General features: G+C 41.1%; 1 protein-coding gene across 3 annotated transcripts in view; it reads right to left on the bottom strand.

The window, feature by feature from the left end:
* Nucleotides 1–21,525, bottom strand: part of ROS1 (ROS proto-oncogene 1, receptor tyrosine kinase) — a 156,993-nt gene that overhangs the window by 71,546 nt on the left and 63,922 nt on the right. For 2 of the 3 annotated variants that reach the window (XM_054491542.2, XM_054491544.2), the window contains 8 exons: nt 19,033–19,247; nt 18,538–18,698; nt 18,026–18,170; nt 15,568–15,830; nt 13,311–13,374; nt 12,780–12,982; nt 10,759–10,964; nt 9,584–9,870 (listed from right to left, as the gene is read on the bottom strand). In XM_054491542.2, the coding sequence (XP_054347517.2) occupies nt 9,584–9,870; nt 10,759–10,964; nt 12,780–12,982; nt 13,311–13,374; nt 15,568–15,830; nt 18,026–18,170; nt 18,538–18,698; nt 19,033–19,247 (1,544 nt within the window). Of the gene's footprint in view, nt 1–9,583; nt 9,871–10,758; nt 10,965–12,779; nt 12,983–13,310; nt 13,375–15,567; nt 15,831–18,025; nt 18,171–18,537; nt 18,699–19,032; nt 19,251–21,525 lie in introns of all 3 variants that reach the window. The other variant, XM_054491543.2, reaches the window with a different exon arrangement.

Genomic DNA, 21,525 nt, shown 5'->3' on the forward strand with positions numbered 1-21,525 from the left:
CCATTGGGACCAATTTGACCCACAAACCCTGAAAAAGAGGTGGCTCATTTTTTTCTGTACTACAGCTTGGCCCCAGTATTCTCTTTCTGATGGGGAAAAATGGCCACCTGAGGGAAGTACAAATTACAACACTGTCCTGCAGCTTGATCTTTTCTGTAAGAGGGAAGGCAAATGGAGTGAAATACCTTATGTCCAAGCTTTCTTTTCATTGAGGGAGAATACACAACTATGCAAAGCTTACAATTTACATCCCACAGGAGGACCCCTCAGCTTACCCCCATATCCTAGCCTCCCTATAGCTCCCCTTCCTATTAATGATAATCCTCCTCTAATCTCCCTTGCCCAGAAGGAAATAAGCAAAGAAATCTCCAAAGGACCACAAAAACCCCCGGGCTATCGGTTATGTCCCCTTCAAGCTGCAGGGGGAGGAGAATTTGGCCCAACCTAGGTACATGTCTCCTTCTCCCTCTCTGATTTAAAGCAGATCAAGGCAGACCTGGGGAAGTTTTCAGATGATCCTGATAGGTACATAGATGTCCTACAGGGTCTAGGGCAAACCTTTGACCTCACTTGGAGAGATGTCATGCTACTGTTAGATCAAACCCTGGCCTTTAATGAAAAGAATGTGGCTTTAGCTGCAGCCTGAGAGTTTGGAGATACCTGGTATCTTAGTCAAGTAAATGATAGGATGACAGCCAAAGAAAGGGACAAATTCCCTACTGGTCAGCAAGCCATCCCCAGTATGGATCCCCACTGGGACCTTGACTCAGATCATGGGGACTGGAGTCGTAAACATCTGTTGACCTGTGTTCTAGAAGGACTAAGGAGAATTAGAAAAAAGCCCATGAATTATTCAATGATGTCCACCATAACCCAGGAAAAGGAACAAAATCCTTCTGCCTTCCTCGAGCGGCTACGAGAGACCTTAAGAAAATATACTCCCCTGTCACCCGAATCACTCGAGGGTCAATTGATTCTAAAAGATAAGTTTATTACCCAATCAGCTGCAGATATCAGGAGAAAGCTCCAAAAGCAAGCCCTGGGTCCTAAACGAAATCTAGAGACATTATTAAACCTGGCAACCTTGGTGTTCTGTAATAGGGACCAAGAGGAACAGGCCCAAAAGGAAAAGCGAGATCAGAGAAAGGCTGCAGCCTTAGTCATGGCCCTCAGACAAACAAACCTTGGTGGTTCAGAGAGGACAGAAAATGAAGCAGGCCAGTCACCTGATAGAGCTTGTTATCAGTGTGGTTTACTAGGACACTTTAAAAAAGATTGTCCAATGAGAAACAAGCTGCCCCCTCGTCCATGTCCACTATGCCGAGGCAATCACTGGAAGGTGCACTGCCCCAGAGGACTAAGGTTCCCTGGGTCAGAAACCCCTAACCAGATGATCCAACAACAGGACTGAGGGTGCCCCGGGCAAGCGCCAGCTCATGTCATCACCCTCACTGAGCCCCGGGTATGTTTAACTATTGAGGGCCAGGAAATTGACTTCCTCCTGGACACTGGCGCAGCCTTCTCAGTGTTAATCTCCTGTCCTGGACGACTGTCCTCGAGGTCCGTTACCATCCAAGGAATCCTGGGACAGCCTGTAAACAGGTATTTCTCCCACCTCCTCAGTTGTAATTGGTAGACTTTGCTCTTTTCACATGCCTTTCTTGTTATGCCTGAAAGTCCCACATCCTTATTAGGGAGGGATATACTAGCCAAGGCTGGAGCTATTATCTACATGAATATGGGGAACAAGTTACCCATTTGTTGTCCCCTACTTGAGGAGGGAATCAACCCTGAAGTCTGGGCATTGGAAGGACAATTTGGAAGGGCAAAAAATGCCCGCCCAGTCCAAATCAGGTTAAAAGATCCCACCACTTTTCCTTATCAAAGGCAATATCCCTTAAGGCCCAAAGCTCATAAAGGATTATAGGATATTGTTAAACATTTGAAAGCTCAAGGCTTAGTAAGGAAATGCAGCAGTCCCTGCAACACCCCAATTCTGGGAGTACAAAAACCAAACGGTCAGTGGAGACTAGTGCAAGATCTTAGACTCATTAATGAGGCAGTAATTCCACTATATCCAGTTGTACCCAACCCATATACTCTGCTCTCTCAAGTACCAGAGGAAGCAGAATGGTTCACGGTTCTGGACCTCAAGGATGCCTTCTTCTGTATTCCCCTGCACTCTGATTCCCAGTTCCTCTTTGCCTTTGAGGATCCCACAGACCACACATCCCAACTTACGTGGACAGTCTTGCCCCAAGGGTTTAGGGATAGCCCTCATCTGTTTGGTCAGGCACTGGCCCAAGATCTAGGCCAATTCTCAAGTCCAGGCACTCTGGTCCTTCAATATGTGGATGATTTACTTTTGGCTACCAGTTCAGAAGCCTCGTGCCAGCAGGCTACTCTAAATCTCTTGAACTTTCTAGCTAATCAAGGGTACAAGGTGTCTAGGTCGAAAGCCCAGCTTTGCCTACAGCAGGTTAAATATCTAGGCCTAATCTTAGCCAAAGGGACCAGGGCCCTCAGCAAAGAACGAATACAGCCTATACTGGCTTATCCTCGCCCTAAGACATTAAAACAGTTGCGGGGGTTCCTTGGAATTACCAGCTTTTGCCGACTATGGATCCCCAGATACAGTGAGATAGCCAGGCCCCTCTATACTCTAATCAAGGAAACCCAGAGGGCAAATACTCATCTAGTCGAATGGGAACCAGAGGCAGAAATAGCCTTCAACACCTTAAAGCAGGCTCTAGTACAAGCTCCAGCTTTGAGCCTTCCCACAGGACAGAACTTCTCTTTATACGTCACAGAGAGAGCTGGGATAGCTCTTGGAGTCCTTACTCAGACCCGTGGGACAACCCCACAACCAGTGGCATATCTAAGTAAGGAAATTGATGTAGTAGCAAAAGACTGGCCTCACTGTTTAAGGGTTGTTGCAGCAGTGGCCATCTTAGCATCAGAGGCTATCAAAATAATACAAGGAAAGGATCTCACTGTCTGGACTACTCATGATGTAAATGGCATACTAGGTGCCAAAGGAAGTTTATGGCTATCAGACAACTGCCTACTTAGATACCAGGCACTACTCCTTGAGGGACCGGTGCTTCAAATACGCACATGCGTGGCCCTCAACCCTGCCACTTTTCTCCCAGAGAATGGGGAACCAGTCGAGCATGACTGCCAACAAATTATAGTCCAGACTTATGCCACCCAAGATGATCTCTTAGAAGTCCCTTAACTAATCCTGACCTTAACCTATATACTGATGGAAGTTCATTTGTGGAGAATGGGATACGAAGGGTGGGTTATGCCATAGTTAGTGATGTAACAGTACTTGCAAGCAAGCCTCTTCCCCCAGGGACCAGTGCCCAATTAGCAGAACTAGTGGCCCTTACCCGAGCCTTAGAACTGGGAAAGGGAAAATGAATAAATGTGTATACAGATAGCAAGTATGCTTATCTAATCCTACATGCCCATGCTGCGATATGGAAAGAAAGGGAGTTCCTAACCTCTGGGGGAACCCCCATTAAATACCACAAGGAAATTATAAAGTTATTGCACGCAGTGCAAAAACCCAAGAAGGTGGCAGTCTTACACTGCCAAAGCCATCAGAAGGGTGAAGGAGAAAACGCAGAAGGAAACTGTCAGGCAGATGATGAGGCCAAAGTTGCTGCCAGGCGGAACACCCCCTTAGAAATATCTATGGAAGGACCCTTGGTATGGAACAACCCCCTCCAGGAGATGAAGCCCCAGTATTCCCCGACTGAAACAGAATGGGGACTTTCACGGGGACATAGTTTTCTCCCTTTGGGGTGGTTGGTGACAGAAGAAGGAAAGGCACTTATACCCAAAGCCGGCCAGTGGAAAATACTTAAAATCCTCCATCAAACTTTTCATATGGGTATTGAAAATACTAATCAAATGGCCAAATCTCTATTTACGGGGCCAAATCTCCTCTGGACCATCCGACAGGTAGTCAAAGCCTGTGAGGTGTGCCAAAAAAATAATCCCTTGGTATATCGTAAGGCCCCTTTGGGGGAACAAAGAATAGGTCACTATCCTGGAGAGGACTGGCAGTTAGACTTCACCCATATGCCTAAGTCAAAGGGATTTCAATACTTGTTGGTCTGTGTTGATACCTTTACAAATTGGATAGAAGCTTTCCCCTGCAAGACAGAGAAGGCTCAGGAAGTGATAAAAGTCCTAATTCATGAAATAATTCCTAGATTTGGGCTTCCCCAAAGTTTACAGAGTGATAATGGTCCAGCTTTTAAAGCCATGATAACTCAGGGAATCTCCAAGGCGCTAGGGATACAATATCATCTTCACTGCTCCTGGAGGCCACAATCCTCAGGGAAGGTTGAGAAGGCAAATGAAACACTCAAGAGGCACTTAAGGAAACTAACACAAGAAACTCACCTCCCATGGCCTACTCTTTTGCCCATGGCCTTGTTGAGAATTCGAAATTCTCCCCACAAAATAGGTCTCAGTCCATATGAAATGCTGTATGGGCGACCTTTTCTTACAAATGACCTCCTACTTGATTAGGAAATGGCCAACTTGGTCAAAGATATAACTTCTTTGGCAAAATATCAACAAAACCTTAAAAACCTACCCGAAGGATGTCACAGAGAACAGGGAACAGAGTTGTTTCAACCAGGAGATCTAGTGTTGGTCAAATCTCTCCCCTCTACCTCCCCATCTATGGACTCTTTGTGGGAAGGACCATATTCGGTAATCCTCTCTACTCCCACTGCAGTTAAAGTGGCAGGAGTGGAATCTTGGATTCACCACACCCGAGTTAAACTTTGGACATCCCCTGAGGAACCTGCAGGATCATCAGCTCAGGAGTCCCAAGATCAGCCAGACCAGCCTCGATACACCTGCGAACCGCTGGAGGACTTGCACCTCCTATTTTGGAAGGAAACATCCCAGACTAAAAAGGCTCCTACCACTGATCTTGAGGAAAGACCTCTTCCTCCTTAAAAAAGATAAGTGAAAACAGCACACTAACCATACTCTTTGTGATAGGACTATATACTCTAGCTTCTACCAGAACGAAAAACCTAATCACATCAACCTCCTTTCTATCTTCCTTCCTTTTCACAGTAATTTACTCCTACCTCTAACTCAGACTAGATAAAATGATCTCGTTTTCCAGAGCACCCTCTTTATCTTCCTATTTGCTCTTTGCCTATGTATCCCTCCTGCTTCCTTGGATATCTCATACAATCACCCCTCCCTTTTCACTAGTTCCTAATTACCTCTACAAGACTCTCAACTTAACTCACACTCTGTTAAACCAGTCCAATCCTTCCCTGGCAAATGACTGTTGGCTGTGTATCTCTCTATCAACCTCTGCCTACGTTGCCACTCCCATTCCTGCAAAAAAACTGGGTCTTTACCAACTTGACCTACCACCCTCGTTATGAAGGAAAGGACCCTTTCCAACTTCTAAATATGCAATCATTGGCCGACTTCCCCATATCTGATAGGACCAAGAATACCCTAACAGGACGTGCAACCCAACTTTTACGTTCTTACATTTCCAACCTCACCTATTACACAAGCAATGAAAAGCCCTTACATGGCCCTGTAACCACGAACACTATCTTAACTTTCCAAGCCCCTTTAGGCATCCAACGCAACCTGTTATCAGGCCTGCCTCTGGGGCACCTACCAACACATCAGTGTAATTACACCCTACAACTTCAAGCCCCAACTGATCATAGTAACTTTCGAGTCACCCAAACAGCTCCATTCAGACGACTTGTCTGCTTCTCAGGGCCCCCCAAAATCATCACCTCCTCCCTGCTTAACAAACAGTCCAGGTTTTGTAATGGCAAACATACTCCCTGCATGACCATACACCCCTGGACTCCCTGCAGCAGCGCCCCTACCACTAGTGAATGCCTTCTCATCCCCTCTTTTAATCACTCTCTCGAATGGTTCCTAGTGGATACAAAACATTTTTTTCTCCAATGGGAAAATAGAACACAGGGAGCCACTCAGTTTGCTCCCAACACCCCTTTCCAGCCGCTCACTGGAGCTACCTTAGCAAGTACTCTAGGAGTATGGGAAAATGAAAATAACAAACTTACACACCTTTTTAACATACATAACCAGTTCTGTCTACCCAGCCAAGGCATATTCTTCTTATGTGGAATGTTGACCTATATCTGCCTCCCCACTAACTGGACGGGCACCTGCACCTTAGTCTTTCTAAGTCCTAACATTAACATTGCCCCAGGAAATCAGACCTTATCAGTACCCCTCAAAGCTCAAGTCCGTCAGTGCAGAGCCATACAACTAATGCCCCTACTTATAGGGTTAGGAATGGCTACTGCTACAGGAACTGGAATAGCTGGTTTATCAACTTCATTATCCTACTACCACACCCTCTCAAAGGATTTCTCGGACAGTTTGCAAGAAATAACGAAATCTATTCTTACTTTACAATCCCAAATAGACTCTTTGGCAGCAGTGACTCTCCAAAACCGCCGAGGCCTAGACCTCCTCACTGCTGAGAAAGGAGGACTCTGCACCTTCTTAGGGGAAGAGTGTTGTTTTTACACTAACCAGTTGGGGATAGTACGAGATGCTGCCCAGCATTTACAGGAAAAGGCTTCTGAAATCAGACAACACCTTTCAAATTCTTATACCAACCTCTGGAGTTGGGCAACATGGCTTCTCCCCTTTCTAGGTCCTGTGGCAGCCATCTTGCTATTACTCGCCCTTGGGCCCTGTATTTTTAACCTTCTTGTCAAATTTGTTTCCTCTAGAATCGAGGCCATCAAGCTACAGATGGTCTTACAAATGGAACCCCAAATGAGTTCAACTAACAACTTCTACTGAGGACCCCTGGACCGACCTGCTGGCACTTCCCCTGCCCTAGAGAGTTCCCCTCTGAAGGACACCACAACTGCAGGGCCCCTTCTTCACCCCTATCCAGCAGGAAGTAGCTAGAGCGGTCATCGGCCAAATTCCCAACAGCAGTTGGGGTGTCCTGTTTAGAGGGGGGATTGAGAGGTGACACTTTGCTGGCAGTCCTCACAGCCCTTGCTCGCTCTCGGCGCCTCCTCTGCCTGGGCTACCATTTTGGTGGCACTTGAGGAGGCCTTCAGCCCACCACTGCACTGTGGGAGCCCCTTTCTGGGCTGGCCAAGGCCGGAGCCCACTCCCTCAGCTTGCAGGGAGGTGTGGAAGGAGAGGCATGAGCGGGAACCAGGGTTGTGTGCAGCGCTTGCGGGCCAGCTGGAGTTCCGGGTGGGTGTGAGCTTGGCGGGCCCCACACTTGGAGCAGCCAGCCAGCCCTGCCGGCCCCAGGCAATGAGGGACTTAGCACCCGGGCCAGCAGCTGTGGAGGGTATACTGGGTCCCCCGGCAGTGCCAGCCCACCGGCGCTGCACTCGATTTCTCGCCGGGCCTTAGCTGCCTTCCCGCAGGGCAGGCCTCGGGACTGCAGCCTGCCATGCCAGAGACTTCCCCTGCCTCAATGGGTTCCTGTGCAGCCCGAGCCTCCCCGACGAGGGCCGCCCCCTGCTCCATGGCGCCCAGTCCCATGGACCACCCAAGGGCTGAGGATTGCAAGCGCACGGCGCGGGACTGGCAGGCAGCTCCACCTGCAGCCCCAGTGCGGGATCCACTAGGTGAAGCCAGCTGGGCTCCTGAGTCTGGTGAGGACGTGGAGAGTCTTTATATCTAGCTCAGGCACTCTGTATCTAGCTCAAGGTTTGTAAACACACCAATCAGCACCCTGTGTTTAGCTCAAAGTCTGTGAGTGCACCAATTCACACTCTGTATCTAGCTGCTCTGGTGGGGCCTTGGAGAACCTTTATGTCTAGCTCAGGGATTGTAAACACACCAATCAGCACTCTGTATCTAGCTCAAGGTTTGTAAACACACCAATCAGCACCCTATGTTTAGCTCAAGGTTTGTGAGTGCACCAATCGATACTCTGTATCTAGCTGCTCTGGTGGGGCCTTGGAGAACCTGTGTGTCAAAACTCTGTATCTAGCTAATCTGATGGGGACATGGAGAACCTTTGTATATAGCTCAGGGATTGTAAACGCACCAATCAGCACCTGTCAAATCAGGCCACTCAGCTCTACCAATCAGCAGAATGTGGGTGGAGCCAGATAAGAGAATAAAAGCAGGCTGCCCGAGCCAGCATTGGCAACCCGCTCGGGTCCCCTTCCACACTGTGGAAGCTTTGTTCTTTCGCTCTTCGCAATAAATCTTGCTACTGCTCACTCTTTGGGTCCACACTGCTTTTATGAGCTGCAACACTCACCGCGAAGATCTGCAGCTTCATTCCTGAACCCAGCGAGACCACGAGCCCACCAGGAGGAACGAACAACTGCAGACGCACTGCCTTAAGAGCTGTAACACTCACCGTGAAGGTCTGCAGCTTCACTCCTGAGCCAGCGAGACTACGAACCCACCAGAAGGAAGAAACTCCGAACACATCCGAACATCAGAAGGAACAAACTGCAGACACGCCACCTTAAGAGCTGTTAACACTCACTGCGAGGGTCTGCGGCTTCATTCTTGAAGTCAGTGAGACCAAGAACCCACCAATTCCGGACACAGTCTTACTCTGTCACCCAGGCTGGAGTGCAGTGGCACCACCTTGGCTCACTGCAGCCTCCACCTCCTGGGTTCAAGTAAGTCTTCCTGCCTCAGCCTCCTGAGTAGCTGGGATTACAGGCATGCACCACTATGCCCAGCTAATTTTTGTATTTTTAGTAGAAACAGGGCTTCACCATGCTGGCCAGGCTGGTCTCGAACTCCTGACCTCAAGTGATCTACCCACGTTGGCCTTCCAAAGTGCTGGGATTACAGGCATGAGCCACTGCACCCAGCCTTAATTTCAATAAATTTAAACTTAAATAACCATATGTGGCTAGTGATTACCACACTGGGCAATGAAGAGTAATTTTAAGAGCATATGGGGTATTTAGAGTATATTTTTTTTCTGTTGAATTACTCCTAATTAGGAGACTTCCAAATTGTACTCGACTTTCAAATATTTATTCTACAAGCATTTGAATTTCAACGAATAGACTCAGGTATTGACCAATTCATGTTGAAAGTGGAATCTATGGGATCATCAAATTGGAAATAATTTAGGATAGTGGGAAGATCATGCATGTTGTAGTTAGATCCCGTTTCAACTCCTACTAACTGTGGCCTTTGGGAAAAGTTACCTTACTTTTCTCAGCCTCAGTTTCCTCATGTGTAAATTGAGGATATTAGTACCTACTTCACTGAGGCATTATGAAGATTAAATAAAGTAATGCATTTAGTACATGCTAAGCATATACAGTTAAGCTCATTAAATTTTAGTTCTATTATTAATTACAATTTTTTAAAACACAGATTTAGAAAATTATGTGAATGCCTACATACAATTTTCCTGGAAACAACTTGATTTGAATTCTGCAAGAACACTTGGCATGGTACAGAGCAAATATCATGTGTATATTCTTTTGAGTATATGGGGAATGCAAGCCCTTTGTAAATGCAATTGAAGGGGCTGCTCTTACTAACAAGTATCTGTGCACATATATCAGCATCTTACCAAGCATAGCAGGTACTGTGATAACTCTCCAACACTGACAGCCTTCCAGATCCATTGCCCAGATCTCTTGTGCTTTGGCAAAGTATATCAATGGTTTCTCTAGGTTAGAGGTATCAATAGCCATTGCTCCACTTAACTCAAATTCAGTCACATTACAAGAACATTGATTCCTTTTGTTTTGTTGGTTTGTAGCTATGGGTTGCAGAATTCGGTGCAAGGTGTGATTGATAATACTGTAGTAGAACATCTGGTAGCCAAAATTGGAAACTTCTGTCCAATACAAGCGACTATAGAGGAAAAAAAGTCCCCCCAACTTAATGAGTAAAATACATCATTTCAAATATTGGTTTCTAATGCAGAGCAACCATTCCTAATGACTGTGAGGGACAAATGGAGCCTTTGGAGAGAACATGGTCAAGTTTTCAATAACCTTTTGCTGAGATGGAAGAAGTCACAAGAAGTCTAACTTGTAGCATTTCCAGTGATTTCTCAATAGATGTGTTTACAACTAAAGTCTTGGAATATAATGACCTTAGGTGCTATATTAAAAGGCTCACTTAATAACTGAAATATAAAATATATTTGCATAATTTTCATCAATGTCCATCTCTATTCCCCTCCTCTCATGTTTGTTTCTGCTTCTTAATACTAGTTAATGATCTAGTTTCCAAATAGCCTAACCCCATGCTTATGGCCCAAACAGAAATGCATCTTTCCAGCCTGCGAAATTGCTACTTAGGTGCTAAAACGAAACTTTAAAGCTCACCTTATGAGGATATTAGTTAAACTAAGATGGATGAGCACAGAATAACTTTTACTGTGCAAGGCATGCTGCCCAACTGTTCCTGCTCACCTCTTGCCACTGTCTCAATCCTCTTCTTGTCCTTGCCAACTGATGATGTTATTGCATTCACTAGTATAAAAATCTGCTATTGTTTCCTTTTAGGTAATTAGCCTAACTTTGTTAGTCAAATTGTCAGTATGCATTAAGTTTACATATTTGTGGTTGTGGCTCCTAATTTACATGAAGAATTACTTACTACAATATAGTGGGCCAAGAGCCCTAAGCATCTTATTTTTCCATAATTGTCTTCTACTATTAAACCAAAGACATTACATTAAATATGTCTATATCTATTTCATCACAATATAAAAAGATACTTGCATTTACATACCTTAAAAGAGGATATACAGAAAAAGAAATTATTGTTGAATTCCTGTTGTGAATCTTCACCTCTCTGGGATATTTCACCTTGTGTTCAAGATCAACATCAAATATTTGCATTCCATTTTGTGATTCTTTCAGTGCAAAGTAGAGGTGCCTTGAAATCCAGTCAATTGTAATAACTGTGATATCAAAAATCAGTGAATCTTGGAAAAGCTTAACAATAGGTAGAGAACACAGCCAAGAAGAGAGTGGTTATTTTTTTATTTGAAGACTTTTCTATATTCACCCATATCATTTGTTTACTGCACTTCTCATTTGTAATCCTAAACCTCAGCAATCTGGATAGTATACCATTGTAACATGGGCACTCTTCTCACATTTTTTTCTAAATGATTTTAACTATCATGGCTTTAACTGCAATCTACAAACCAGTGCTACAAATTTATATCTTCAGACAAGATCTTTAATGAGTCACTTATTCAAATATCAAACTGCCTACTGAACATTTCCATATGAATTATCCCAGAAAACAGACTTCATCACCCACCCCAAAACCTCTTTTTCTCCTGCATTTTATATTTTTATGGATTTCCAACACCCACCCAAGGAGCTAATCATGACAAATATGGTCCTCCTTGACTTCTTCTTTTCATTACTACCCATAGTAAACTAGTCCCTTTTTTTTTTTTTTTTTTTTTGGAGATGGAGTCTGGCGGTAACCCAGGCTGGAGTGCAGTGGCATGATCTTGGTTCACTGAAACCTTTGCCTCCTGGGTTCAAACGATTCTCCTGCTTCAGCCTTGCGAGTCGCTGAGACTACAGGTGCGCACCACCACATCCAGCTAATTTTTATATTTTTAGTAGAGACAGGGTTTCCCCATGTTGGCCAGGCTGGCATTGAATTCCTGGCATCCAGTGATCCACCTGGCTTGGCCTCCTACAGTGTTGGGATTACAGGTGTGAGTCACTGCACCCAGCTTGAACTAGTCCCATTTTAAATGTCCAGTTTGTCATCTCCTTTCTCACCTCACGCTCATCCCCTCACTCAGGCCCATAACATTTTCTACCTGGATTTCTGTGACAGCCTCCTAATTGTCTCAGACTTAACTCTTTCTAAGTCACTATTCACACTGCTAACAGACAGGCCTTTCTAAAACACAACTTGACCATGTTAATGACCCACTAAATATCTTTACTGGCTTGCTGTTGGCTTCTAGAATAACACCTGCCTCCTTAGCACAGTAAAGGAGGCCCATTATGCTCAGGCTCCCACCTCTCCAGATTTCCCACCTTCCTTTCACTCCACTCTCATCCAAACACTCTATGGTTCTTTGTTTTCCTGTCTTTGTACCCCCTCGGCCTTCACCTGTCTCATCTTTGTTTCCAAGATGTTTTTCCATTCTACCACCACCAAGCCAACCTAGACTACATGTTCATTCTCTGTGATTCCACCACATCCTGCTCTCAGCACAACAGTTATCCTAGTCTGTCTTCACTATCAGTTAACACTTAGTGAATGCCTACCACATTCCAGGCATTGTGCTAAGTGCATTACATGGATTATCTCATTTAATCTTCATGGGAACCCTACGATGAGGTATTATTTAACCACAGAGGTTAAATAACTTGCCAGTGGTCACAAATCTAGTAAGTAGTAGAGCCCAAATTGTATTCTAGGTAGTCAAATTCCAAAACTCACCTTCTTAATCACTAGGCAATACTGCCTTCCTAGTGTTGGACTAATACTAGACTGGGCTTATTAAGAGCAAAGCCTATAAACTTTCACCTACAATATCCCAGGCTCTAACACAGCATCCTAAACCCAATAACTATTTGCTAACTGAGTGTTGAATGACATTTGCCCAAAATGTAGTCTGTATTCGTTTGTGGCTAAATAATTATACAATATCTGTCCTTTTCATTCTAATCTTAATGACTAAACCGTTTTCCAGTCATTTTAACTACAGAGTAGTGTCATATGCAAATACTTTACTTCCTTTATTTTGAAAGAATTACATAGTGAAATACCTCAGAGCTAGAACGATTGTGCAAGTTCAGAAGAAAGAGTGAGTCCCCTTCAGCATAATATCCCATCTCATTATCAGCTGTGTAGCAAATGGCACTGATAACTCTTTCTGCTGAAAACGTCCACGCAACTTGATATTGATCCATATCTAAAAAAACTATCTTGTTACCAAGAAGAGTTATGAGGTGAGGAAATGGGTTGATTTCTGAAAGCAAAAAAACATGTAGATAATATGCATGAGAAAACTAACTTTAGCTTAGCAAAGTCTCTTGATTTAATATCCGGCAGTTTTGAAGTCCATGGGCTCCCTTTGGTTCCCCTAATACATCTGTCTCAGTGATAACCTTGTAGGCTCTCTACCCCTAGGTTTATTTAAAAATATTTTTGTGATGTTTTGGGGTCAAAAACATGTTTTTGACCTAAATTTTAGCTCAGAGACAGTGTTCATATCCCTAAAGATACCAATGGGAAAAAAACACACACACACAGAAGCCTCTAAATTATTATTTGCACAGATTTTAGCAAACAAATACCTGATGTTGTAGACTTTACAACGTCAGCAAATGGTCCTGGCCCTTTAGATGTGAAGGCCCTAACCTAAAGAAAAGGAAACAAAAACTGCATTCAATAGTATTCTCTGTGGCAACAATTAAGTTCTGAGACTGAGAGATTACTAAATGTTTCATTTCACACTCCTGATACACAATATTAATAGTTTCAAATAGTTATTGACATTAATATACAGCAATATAAATCACCAAGAGAAAAAATATTGCTCTATATTAATGTTGATAGATTTTTTATCTAGAAAAGTGCAAGAATTGGAACAAATCTCTCTTGCTAAAAAATGAATTTCTAAAAATGTCTGGGGATTTAATGTACAGCATGGATGGTGATGAATGTCTAATTAATTCAATTGTGATAATTACACAATGTATACATTTATCAAGTCATGTACAGCTTGAATATATATATGTCAATTGAATATTTTTAAATAAAATAAGGTCATTATTTTCAAAATTAAGTTACATAGAACATTTAACAGAAATAAAACTGTACAAATTATGATAAACTTCCATTTTTCTTGAGTTCAACAACTAGAATCTTCAAAAAACTAAATTTCCAGACTTTTTAAAAAGAGTAACTTTTAAAAATAATTAAATCTTACATTTGAAAATGATTGTGCATTTCAAACCAGTTTCACATACATTGTCTCTTTTGATCTTCACAACTACTAAGCGTAGAAACTGGACCAGGATACTAATAAAGGTAAGTAACTCTTGCACAATGACATATGTAGAAACTGGCATCAGAACCAAGTCTTCTGAGGTCTGCATACATTTTTTCCCATTGGCCCATGCCACATTCTAACAGTAAAGTTTATTTTTATTTTTTTAGATATTTTCTATTATGTAATAAAGTATTTCCATTTCCAAACCTTGCATATGTACAGTAGCCTGCAAAGAAAATTGACATCTATAATGGTGGACTCAAAATATAAAGCCCCAAGTGCTTTATCAACAAAACATTGTATTATTTTTATTATACTTTTAGTATTAAATTCATTTTACTATATTTTATATATTAATATCTATGTATGATTTATAATGGTACATATATATATAGTAATGTTTACTTTTGTACAAAACTGTGTTAAATGAAACTCATACATATCCATGCATATCACTTTGCATAGTTCCATGGTGACCAAAATTTGAAACTATATATCTGTATACATATTTATATTATATATTCTATATATATACTATATATTCTATATATAGACACACTTAACCAGAATATTTATTTTACCAAAACACCCCTAATTTTTACCAAATAGGAACATGTACTATCTTTAATTTTCATGTATAACTTATTTGATTAGTATATGTAGACAACAAATTATCAAAATAATTATTAAATTAGAATTTTATGAAAAGAAAAACAAATCCCTACGCAACTCAAATCTCCAAAACACTCCCCAAGATGTTATTTTCCCCAAAAAGAAATGGTGGAAAGCATTACAGCACAGTGCTTTCCAGCCACGCATCTTTGGTAATTGACTGATCTCTCAACGACTTAACTTTTTCTTTATAGCATGAGGATCAAATGAGATAATGAATACAAAAGTACCTACTGTGGTGCAAGGCCTACAGTGATTTTACTGAAAAATAATAATTTATCAAAATAACACGGGTACCCCAAATGTATGTACAACTAAAATATATATCAATAAAAAATGTAAAACAAATCAGTAATGTGTAACACAGAAAAATTAAAATCGTGATACAGCTTCAAAAGAAAAGAAAAAAAGAAAAAGAATGACTTACTCTGAATTTGCAAAGTTCCCTGAATGTGAGAAAGTTGTGAAAATATCCTTTACCCAAGCAATCGCCTCTTGCCTCTCTACTTTTGCTGCCCACTTGACCTCTTTGATCACAGTATACCTAAATTATCGACAGGGTGGAAGAATTCTTAACCTAGTCCTTTAATTATTCTTCTGTTTGAACTTTTTTTTTTTTACTGCAGTCGTTTTTAATGGAATAAAAACGAATTCCTGCATATTAATCCTCAAAAGGTCCACTTTCCATTTATTTAAGTTTAGTTTAGTCACTCTTATCTGAATTATCTCCATTAATTTTCTCACATAATTTTAAAAAACTATAGCGGCCAATCAAAATCTAGGTATGTGTGCCATTTACACTGTAACATATCCCAGAAACACGGTCTTTCCCTCTCCCCACAATGCCGCTATTAAGACTCTCATATCTTCTGTTTTCTCTCTCATACCTGGAAGGCAATAAAGCATCTGGGACTCATGCCTTCAAGTTGAAAAGACATCACTGAGGGAGTGACACTGACAGCAATCCAGTCTTCACATGTTTTGTTTGTAATACTTTGATTGGATATATTGTAGAAAATTTCAAATTTTGTTAACACCCCATTTTCATGCTTAGGTTTGTTCCACCTAAATTCCACCACAACTTCATTCTTGTTGCAGCATTTTCCACTTGGTAATATAAATATTCTGGGGTTCTCTGGTGCTGATGGAACTGAAAAGTAGAGGCACAGGTAGAGCAGAAAAGAATATAAGAATATAAAGAATATAAGACTTTTACCACTTATAATGAGATTGTAAACAACTTAACAATATTTCTCATTCCAGGCAGTTGCAGTATATTTATTACATTCTTAAAGATCTTCAGGAGAGAATATTCCATAGATTTCTTCAGGAACCCATCCTGATAATTTCAGCGCATCTGACTGACAAGGAAGACTTCCTTATGTTCAACTCAAATCCTTCCTACTACCACTTAAGCACATCTTTCTTGTCTGTGCCTTGTGTAGATGGAAGGTGTCTGGTTCTCCCCGTAAAATGCAACATTCACTTTTATCCTGACAGAGTGATTTCAGTGAAAGTGAAAATGTCATCATCGGGATGGATGGCAGTAAGTCCCACCAGCCTTCAGCCAGTTCAGGTTGTAAAACACAGTATAAATCAGAGACCTAGGCCCTGTCACTCTGAAGTCCCTAAGAAGCAGAAAAGTTTAGGGGAGGCTGATCATACCCCAAGAGTAAGGTTTGGGAGTATTCATTTATTCTAGAGCCAAACCAAGCAATTCAGTGTCTCTCAGTCCTTTAATCAAGAGAAATGTCTCTGCCTGATTTCTAAGTCATTCTCTCTGGATGGCCCTCTCCTCTCTTAGGACTCCTCCACAAGGTCTTCATTCCCTCCCTCATTCCAATCACATTGCTATTTAATGTTTAACACTCACACTATTATTCAATCTCCAGGCCTTCTTACATTAGGCTTCTCTTCTCACATGGGATACCTCTTCTTGTTCCATCTTTCAGAGTGCACTAAAGTTTCCATTTCCCAAAGGCACCTTCTCTCTTAAAAATGCCTGAGGCAGTTTGATATAGGTGAAGGTTTCATAGGCTTGTCTACTCACTCTATACCACTGCTGCTCAGGTACAACTCTCTAGTATCTATTATAATTTGCTGTGCATGTGTTTATCTCCCTCCTGTTTTATGAACTCCATCAGAGAAAGCATCTCTTCTTATTCCTTGTTAAATCCTCCCAAATCTATTATAGAACTAGGACACAGTAAGTGGTTAATAAATATTGATCAGTTTGGATAATTTCCTGGCTATATTATAAATTTCCTGAAGGCAAAGGCCAAATCTTGTCATCCTTTCTTATTCTCCAATATCCAGCAGAGTGCTGTTGACTCTTGCTCCCACTGGATCCCCTGATGGATGCAGTCAAGTCCATTTCCACAGGACAATTCAACCAAGCTGATATCCCAAGGAAATCTCAAGCAGAACATTCCTGGATCCAATGCTAACTGCTCCGGAACCTGCCCAGGCCCCACTATGTTCCTGATGTGTGATTTGTAGATGAATATTGTTGAAATAATCTTAATAGTAAAAAATGCAATGGAGAATGGATATCTATATTTAGTAAGCTCTTACCACCTGCCAAATCCTGTATTAGTTTTACATAAATTACTATCATTTACCAACATTTGTAAAACTGACTGAATGGAGATTTGATGAAACTGTAGTGAAAAGTCCAGATTAAGTCCCAGCCCAGCCACTTAGTAACTATTTTATTTGGGCAACTACTAGGCTTTCATTTTCTTTCTTGAATAATCAAGATAATAAGACTTTCCTACCCATCTCAGAGCTCTGTGAGGATCAAATGAAATGATGTTTCTGATGCATGATAGGTATGTAGTAAATAGTTAATAAAGGAGTGATACCTAAAAATGTGTTTTGTACACTTTAAGGTGATACACACATGTAATGATATGGCTAGTATCCTTTTAAAAATATCTTTTCCCCAAAACATTAAATTTAGATATCAGTTATTCACCTACAGAAGATTCTGAGTTACCATCTATGAAAAGAGCCTGCCTTCCAAGAAAACTGTCTCTGCCCTTAAATGCCCATTTTCCGTATAAAGGATTTTGCAAATTACCTGAAATATGCATCTGCATCTTCTACATTACTACAATCAAATGAAATGGCTGTTAAGAAATCTTTGAAATATTCCTTTGGAATAAATTATGCAAAATTATGTTAATGGAGCTATTCTAATCTCCAAAAAGTCATTGAAAGGGTATTGAATCTAAACACATCTATAAAACTGAAAGTTATTTTTAAATATCAACTATCCATTCCAGATCATGAAAAGTGAGATTCTGCTTTTTTTAGAAAAAAGACAGATTTTAACCCCTGTACCTGTTTCAGGTGCTCGAAGTGACAGAGATGTTTTGGGGCCCTTTCCCCAGTAGGTATAAGGAGTGACAGAAAGATTAAATAAGGCATAAGGTTCCAGTCCTTCCACAGTAAATACAGGTAAAGAGTGTTGTTCACTAGTCAAGAACTAAAATATAAACAGAAAACATTATTTTCTCAGGGAGAGAATTATAAAATCTTTCATTCCTTATTACCTAAAATCTCCAAACTTTGGTTCACATGTAAAATCAAAGTTTGCAATTTCGGAAGTGCTAATTTTGGCAAGTTCTATGTTGTGCCACACAGACCAGTTAAAGTGTATCCAGCACAGCAGTTAGCACCAAGCAGTCAGAGACTGGCTGTAAACAAGTCTTCTGGGGAATAATCTTAATAACCAAATGCTATGGGAATGACAAAGAAGATGGGCTTGGCTAAGTCAAGATGGTACAGGTCAGTGTGGGCAGGGCTGACACAGTCTGTTTGGGAAATGAAAGTTACTAGAACCAACACCATACCTTAGAATAAGCACTAAATTCTACACTGTAGAAAACTACACCCCAGTCTACCGCAGGGGGACCATTCCACAGGATTTGAAAACTTGAAGCATTTCCTTCAATCCTAAATGAAGACTCTTGAACAGAATCTGGAATAACCTTAGGGGTAAAGGAAAAGTTCCCTACACGTCGAAAGAAAAAAAAGAAATAGGAGAAAAAATTGGGGATTATTGATCAATATAGAAATCATAGAAAATCAATAGCAATTACTAACAATTAGAACTGAAACAAAATTTTTCTTTTCTTTAACATATCCTGAAAAAAATCATCTTTTTCTGACTTTTTCAGGCTGTAAATTTGGGTTAAGATTAAACTCACTGCAAGCAAACCAACTGAAATTACTGAAGCCTTACTCCTCTTAAAACTTAATTTTTAAGAAAAAAAAATATCCCAACCTAAACATTTATTTAACCGAAGGTATAATGGAGTAGGGTAAGCAGGAATGAAATACTGTACCTGGCAGAGGCTTAAGGGATGTCTGAATAATTGTGAATTGATTAAATTTGGCTGGTTCCAAAACAGAGACACTGGTTTTCTGACCTATTTCCTGAGTTGTGATAATCCTAAAGCCATTGATCCAGAACAGCCGACCACTATAGTACATCAGTGCATTCTGGGAAATTTCAGAAGTACTCCAGGCTGCAAATTCTGTGATGGTGGTATCCCCAGTGCTGCTAAAACATAACACCAATTAGTGTGTGTTTCCGGAGTGGTGGAAGGGCTGGTCCATGCAAGTACTCATGAGAATATATGTTTGTGAGTATCTGTGCACATTTGTGTACATTAAAATAAAGAAAATACTTTCTAACAATTATTGTCTTTTTTTTGTTTCATATTAAGTTGGGTTTTTATTTTACATTTTTTAAAAGTAGTAAACCCAAAGTAAATTTTCTGGGGGCTTTTCTTGTTTCTTTGAGATGGAGTCTCACTCTGTTGCCCAGGCTGGAGTGCAGTGGCATGATCACAGCTCGCTGCAACTTCTGCCTTCCAGCTTCAAGATATTCTCCTGTCTCACCCTCCCAAGTAGCTGGGATTACACGCACACACCACTACGCCTGGCTAATTTTTTGTATTTTTAGTTGAGACAGAGTTTCACATGTTGGCCAGGCTGGTCTTGAACTTCTGACCTCAAGTGATCCGCCTGCCTCAGCTTCCCAAAGTGCTGGGATCACAGGCATGAGCACTGTGCTCTCTGGGGGCTTTTCTTATTAATGTGATATTGCAATATCATGAGTGTTTAGATAGGTTGCAGCTTTTTAAAAAATACTTGTGATTTTGGTAATACTCTACAACAAGGCACAACCTGGATTCTCATTACTTAATTAGTTCAGAGATTACATCTTTGGTTTATTCTATGTGTTCCTACAACACTTGCATTAGCATAAGAAAGACATGAGGCAAGGTTCTTACAGGACCTGGAAATAAGGTAATCATCCAGAAATGAAACCCGTAAAAACCAATATCTGAAGTATAAATTTGCCATCTGTAGATGTAAAGCAGAAGGGCTTTGGGACCAACCAATGCAATAAATTAGCTTATAGATGTGAAGTTAGCCTGTGGATGTGAAGCAGAAGGGCTTTGGGACCAACCAATGCAATAAATTAGCCTATAGATGTGAAGTTAGCCTGTGGATGTGAAGCAGAAGGGCTTTGGGACCAGCCAATGCAATAAATCATGATGCAGACAGCAAGTTAGGATTCAGGTACATGTTCCTTTAAAAAGGAATGCCTATTGCATTGAGGGATTTGAAAAAAAGACACACCCAAAGAGCAAGAATTTCCAAGCATTTATCCAGAATTGACAGGAATGACAGCTCTTAAATGTGGTAGCCATGAGGACTCCAGTCCCTAGGCACACAGAATAACTCCGTTATGAGCAGAGTTCATCACTGCTCTGAGACTGGCCTGTGTGGGCACCTTCTAGTCTATCCAACAACCCTCACTCAGATTCCTTGTTCTTAAAGCAACCACCTCACATCTAACCCAGTTCACATGATGCCAAGAAGGCATGGCCTGCATGCCCAGGTGACTATTCTCATTTCTGAATGAGACTAGGCCCCACTGGGAATTAATGAATTTGCAATGTAGGGGATTCTTCAGAAACAGACAGAACTGCATGGAACCCCAGCTCAGCCAATTATTAAATGTTTGACTTCAGGCAAATAATTTAACCTCTTATTGAACCATCTATTAAATGTGGGTATAACACTAATAAATCTGCATCTGGGTGAAGTTGATCTCATTTCATCATGGTTTTCTCAAGAAATAAAAAGATTGATTTAAAAAAATCAATTCCATGACCCCACCACCCGAAAATGAACAGCCAGGCATAACAAGATGAACAGGGAAAATCAATCCAGAAGGCATGGTCTGTTGAATTGTTTCTCCCCATTGAACCACGCCTTCCTCCTACTCTTGGTTAGTCATCTGATTTACCTGCCATTTATTATTTTAGCCTGCTGGGTCCCTCACTTTATACTATTCACAACTGTCTGTTATTTCAATGTGTATCAGTTTCTACAGTTTGATCAAAATGCTCCTTTTCAGACTAGGAAATTCAAGTAAAAAACTTTAAATTGTGTTTAGAGGTTTTTTCCCCTCAATGGAAGGAAATTTTGCAATTATTTTTACTTGAAAAATCTGCTTCGTTGTTTCTAAAATTGTAACAGCTGTTTAGTACTCAAAAAAAGAACTATCTCAGTTATCCTCAGCATTTTGGAGTGACAGTTTGATTTTTTTTTTAGTGATTTCTGTACATCATTTTAAAGCATTCATTTTTCTCTCTTTAGAAAAATATAAATAAAAGTTTTGTTTTGAGAATTTCACAGTGCCTCAAGTAGGTTTACTCTTGTATAAACTAAAGGGAATGGATGTACATAGGAGAGGGAAGAGTAGTTTGAAGGGCAATTCAATTACAGTTCTCAAGTTCAGAATATGATGAGTGACAGCA

Source organism: Pongo pygmaeus, chromosome 5, assembly GCF_028885625.2.
Source record: "Pongo pygmaeus isolate AG05252 chromosome 5, NHGRI_mPonPyg2-v2.0_pri, whole genome shotgun sequence".
NCBI lineage: Eukaryota > Metazoa > Chordata > Mammalia > Primates > Hominidae > Pongo > Pongo pygmaeus.